The 5,679-nt window shown below is 35.6% G+C and overlaps 1 protein-coding gene across 1 annotated transcript in view; it reads left to right on the forward strand.

Moving 5' to 3' along the window:
* Positions 1 to 4,310, forward strand: part of FOXP2 (forkhead box P2) — a 630,100-nt gene extending 625,790 nt beyond the window's left edge. Inside the window, exon 20 of the mRNA XM_053609341.1 lies at positions 296 to 4,310. Within this exon, the coding sequence (XP_053465316.1) occupies positions 296 to 440 (145 nt within the window). The 3' untranslated portion in view covers positions 441 to 4,310. The remainder of the gene's footprint in view (positions 1 to 295) is intronic.
* Positions 4,311 to 5,679: the final 1,369 nt, after the last annotated feature.

Below are 5,679 nucleotides of genomic sequence, written 5' to 3' on the forward strand. Positions count from 1 at the left end.
CGTGTGACAACAAATACTAACAAAACATTTCATTCAGAAAGAATGCCGAGGAACGGATGCTTTACCTAAATAGCACACGGCATGTGGGAGTCCATGCTTACATTACTCTGAATCCCTGTCCCTTCAGTTCTACTGTAAAGTACCAAGTCTCTAACCAGCTCATGCGATCAGCCAGATACAGCACACAGAGCTGTGGGTTTTTGCCTTCTTTCAGTTAACCTCCTCATTACAAAGTTGATCAGCTTTTGTTTGTGGGTTGCTTAGTAAAACACTGTTGCATCTACATGTTTTTCAGACATTCAATCCATGTCAAGGAAGAGCCAGTGATTGCAGAGGATGAAGACTGCCCCATGTCCTTAGTGACAACAGCTAATCACAGTCCAGAGTTAGAAGACGACCGAGAGATTGAAGAAGAGCCTTTATCTGAAGATCTGGAATAAGAACTGACTTGTAGAACCTCAGTGTGAAGGGACATATCACTGACCTTCATAACCACTCCACAACCATGAATATTTGAGAAATTTTTACTGTGACTATTTATTAAGCATGGATAAAGGAGACAGCCCTAAAGGAACTTACTAAGCCAGCCCTTTGGGATTCAGTACCAACAGGCAAATTGCTTGTTTTCTTCTCTTTTTTTTTTTTTTTAGAAAAAAAGACAAAAACTGATTTTCTTGAACAAAAAAAAAAAAAAAAAAAATGAACTGTTCTTTCTATAATGGCTTTGCCCATTTAAAAAATGTGGCTCTTAAGGGTTCATGAAATGACTGAATATGAGGATACACGTTCTGTAGAAAGCAAATGCGCCTCATATACTGCCAAAAATAGTGTTAGTTTCATTAATGTGAATTTTCCAGCATTCAGTAGTTGTAATGTTAGAAACAATTGCTGGTCAAGTTCAACTTGTTGCTATTGTTTTTAATTTGCACAGGAGTAGTATCAGAAATTAGTGTCACTGCTTGTATCTAGCTGAATTTTAAACAACAGAACATTAGTTTTTTATGTTGGTGCCACCAACTGTAAATGACATAAGTTAGTTATTGCAAAACACAGTAATTAGACTGTCGCAACCATCTAAAACCTTAGGCTTCCAGTCTGTGCTGTTAGTGTTAAGATGTAAAGTGCAATCCTAAGCTAACATTATCTGTGCAAGCACCATAGAAACATTTGCATATCTGCATAGATCTTACAACTGTACTCTTTACCTCCTTGTGATAAAGCTTTGTCTACCTGCAAACACAGTCAAAGGCTACAGCTGCAAACCAAAGCCAACTCTAACCATGGCCAAGAGCTCAAGGACAGAAGCAGCCACATGCTTTGGTCAGCCTTCTGTAAACTTCAATTAGTACAAAGGAACCTTTTCCATGAACTACCTGCTGTTTTCTGATGACCTCTGGGATCTTTTCATTTAGCCCTAAAACAAAGAAACAAATATGACAAAAACCACAACTAAAAAAGTTAATTCAGTCACAGAGTAATCTTCTGAGGCCAAAAGTCCATCTCAATGCAATGAAGATTTGCTTTCATTTAAAGACAGAGGTGAGGACAAAATCCGCAGTGGAAGTTATGATATGCTAGAAAGCAACAAATGTGGATCACTGACCAAAACGATTATGTACTTGATGCAAATGCAGATTGCATATTGTTATATAGAGAGTACTTTGTGTTTTCGTTTCCTGCATTCAGTCAGTTCTTTTCAGTGGTGAATACATGTTGTTAGAAGATGTCTTGTATGGTCTTAATCTTCGTTGTGTGCTATTTTTTTATAGTCTTAAGTTATAATTAAAAAAACAAAAAAACAAAAAGTAGGAACCAAACTTAAAAGGTCTAGTAAAGCCAAAAATTAATTTCTTATTGATTTTAAAGTGATCTAGCTGAGTTTTTACACTGAAAGTAAAGATTATAGCAATTGTAGTCCATGGTATTTATTTTCAGTCAAACCAAAGTTACATATAATTCTGCCTCTGCTTATACGGGATATGAACACTAACAACACGCTCCCTTCAAAGACTTGCACAGGCCAAATTGTTGGAATGCTGGTTTCCTTGACAGCTCCAAACCCCAAAACTATGATAATGCGTTATGGTGTAGTTGAACATAGCATAGTCAGATGTTTGCTTAAAAACTAGAAACTTTACGTGTTGCTTTTCATGTGCTGTGCCAAGTCTTGATAATACTTTTTCCCCCAACCAAGGGACCTCATAACCTGATTATGGTTATTGCTTTACAAACAGTTTTGACAGAAGGTGGCTGCTAGAGCTTAACACGCCAGTTCCATCTGATGGAACCGGTTCTTGCAAACTAAGCTCATCATTGATTCTTTGCTGAAGTCAGCAAATAGAGTTAGCGAGATACCCAGTCATCTATTACACCAAATAAAAAGGACATGACGGCTTTCAAAAGGGTTTTCCCACTTACCCAAAAGGCTTTCTGAAAGCTTCTACCTCTGCAAAAAAGAAAAAAAAAAAAAAGAAAAAAAGAAAAAAAAGAAAAAAAAAAAAGAAAAAAATTAGAACCATTACGGCAGATTGCATGAAATGTGAGAACGTCACAGTAACTGCTACTTTTCATTATGTGTGTCTTTGGGTCATGATCAACGAACTGGAAGTGTACAATATGGTATCAAAAGAAAGATTGGTTATTGTGAAGGATGGTTTTCAGTCACCTAGGATCCTGCTGTAAGGATTCTCTGAAGGGAAAATGGGTCTTTCAGGTGCATGTCAAAAGGCTTTGATGGACTGAACGTAACTGTGAGAGTTGTACCATCGGGAGGGTGGCCTAAGACTACAATGCTAAAGTATGCATACCTCAGTTACAAAACTTTTGAAAGGAAGTCTCAGCCACAGAATGCATATACCTGTAGAGTTTTGCATGGGTTTTATATGAATACAATTTTAAAAAATAGCTGCTTGCACATTATACCAGAAAAACCTCCAAAACTGCAATTGCTTTGAAAATAGATTTTAGGTTTTTTGGAGTTTTCTGAAATGCTTGGTCTGTATTTTGATAATTGTGCATATTATGTAAAAATGTTGGTGGACCCATAAATGACCAGACTTTTTCTAAGAAAAATGTTGCTTTAATGCATTTCATGAATTTTTACTCTTATATCATTGCTTGCTAGTAATAGCAAATCTGCTTTTCTGCATCTGCTTTGCGTAGCTATTGTAAGGCTTTGAACTAATGTATGTATTTATTGCTTGAACTTCTGTGCATACCTTATAAAGCATAATGTCTGACAATTTAAATGGCTCATGTATTCTTGCTTCTATCATAAGCTGATGATGGGGACTATGATCTTTTGTATACAGCAAATTTTAAACTGTAGCACAAACATCTGTTTATGTATTGGTGGAATATACCTGTTTTATTTATCTTTTTTGAGGTAAACTAATTTTTGATACTTTTCATTACTGTGTACTATGTTCATACTTTGAATTCTCTGACGTTAGAAGTCATGGTTGAGAATTGTAACAGCTGTTATTCGTTCTGTATTCATGGCTTTCACTGCTGAATAAAATAAAGGACCAAACCTAGGATTTGAAAGAAAACTGTCTACCTCTAACACCAGGGAGTTATCAGATTTTATTTTACAGAGTTTTAGTCTACAAAGACACAATTGCTTAAACCTAGTGGGCTTAAGGCTTTTAGTCTATGTGGTTGGATTCATGGCACAGTTGTACTGTTTGAACATCAATTAAAATTTTATGTGAATGTTGCGAGTATTTGGTAGAATTACCACTAACTGGGTTTTCTTTAGATAACTCAGATTTGGAGAAAATGTCAGTCATCAGCATTCTGTGTCTACAGCTGCTTAACTTCATATGAATGCATTTCTTTGTGATGAGGGAATCGAAGAATAGTCAGCAAGGAATAGCGCTACAGAAGTACACTTAAAATAAACCATCCTGGACTTTAATGTCCTTGGGCAGATTCAGTCACAAAATCCAATATGCTATTTTGTAAAGTTTTCGAGTTGGACGTTTACACTTTGGAGAATTTACGAGACTTCATCTTACACATGCCGATGCGAATGCACATTTGGACGATAGCTTTATTAATGCCGTAAAGCTATTGAGAGGAACGTGGCTCACCCTTGTTACTCACTAGTTCAAGTTGCAATGAAAGGGTTTTTTTGTCCATGAACACTTGGCAAATCTTAGCAAAAAAAAAGAAGGATGTACATTTTACTATAGAATTAATGTATGAACAGTGTGTCACTGCTGTTGGTTGTAAAAATGTATATGAAACCATTTCATTCACTTGATTACATTTCTGAAATATAAATAAAAAAATCTAATTCTTTTTGACCCATTATAACCACTAGGATTTTATTCTTTCGGAGAGATCATTCTTCCCTGCCAGAGCCAACTCATAAATTTGAGTACACATGTCCCACGATTTGGTTAAAATCATTTCCTTAGGAATTGGGGATTCATTAAATCAGACCATACTCAAATTTAGTCAATAAAGATGGGGGCTGCATTCCGTTTAAAACTATCTTCGGGTTCAAAATTGCCTCCCGACGCAATCATGTCATATTTTTGTGTTTTTATTCTAATAGAATGTGACATCATAAATTCTGAACCTTAAAAAATGCCAAGGGAAAACATGAATACTCTTTTTAACTTTATGACTTTTTTACTTGATCTTTTTTTTCTTGTTTTGCCTCTAAGTATCAGTCACACCCATGGCACTCTGTCATGGTTCAAGGGAATGTACAGGGACAGGGTAAGTAGCTCTACCCAGCTAATCCACAAGAAACCAGATCAACAGAGCCTCAGTAGGAATATTTCCCTTGGGACTATTACACCTAGATGTAGAAAGCTTTTGATATTATTACAAATATCAATGCCATGCATTTATTTACAGTCTTGGCTTCTTTAATAATAGAGATTAATGCAAAGTTAATTTTTTAAAAATTACAAAGAATTAAAGTGAATTTAAAAATCATTTTAGCAATTATACAACTAAAATCTATGTGACCTTCATGCAATAATCCAACATGTTTAGTTGTTCTCAGTCTCAGACACTTGGTTCTCTTGTTCACCTTTGTTGAAAGTTTAATACTAAGTCTTATGCATGTTCGGTTATTTGTGTTATTTGACAGTACTTATTTCACTTTTTTCACTTATTTTACCATGATTTTGTAAGTAAAGTTATAGTAGTCCCTAGCCCGAAATGGAAATATTTAATCAGTTTTTTTCCTCTGCATAAATTATTAGCTGGTATTTTGGGGTAATATATGTGGAAAGGGTACTCTCTGGCGAATAACCATCACTATCTTAATTTTCTAAAGGGGACACATTTTGGCACTGTGTTATTTCAGTTAGAAAAATTGCTGCCTCACTTGTAGAGCACATATCACATATAAAATGTGAGAGAACAGTCACATGGAGACCAGGCACCCAAAGGGATGTCAAGTGCTTTGGCAGAAGGAATATGACATATTAGGGCATATTCCAAAAACATATAATCAAAAAATCAAGAGAAAAGAGTTTTAATGCTGTATGCTAAAGAACTCATAAATTATGTCATGAACAAAAGACTTCAGTAAATAATTATGTTGAGGGTGGTGCCTGTGGCTCAAGGAGTAGGGCGCTGGCCCCATATACCAGAGGTGGTGGGTTCAAATCTGGCCCTAGACAAAAACTGCAAAAAAAAAAAAAAAAACAATTA

The sequence above is a fragment of the Nycticebus coucang genome, chromosome 11 (assembly GCF_027406575.1).
Source record: "Nycticebus coucang isolate mNycCou1 chromosome 11, mNycCou1.pri, whole genome shotgun sequence".
NCBI classification, from domain to species: domain Eukaryota; kingdom Metazoa; phylum Chordata; class Mammalia; order Primates; family Lorisidae; genus Nycticebus; species Nycticebus coucang.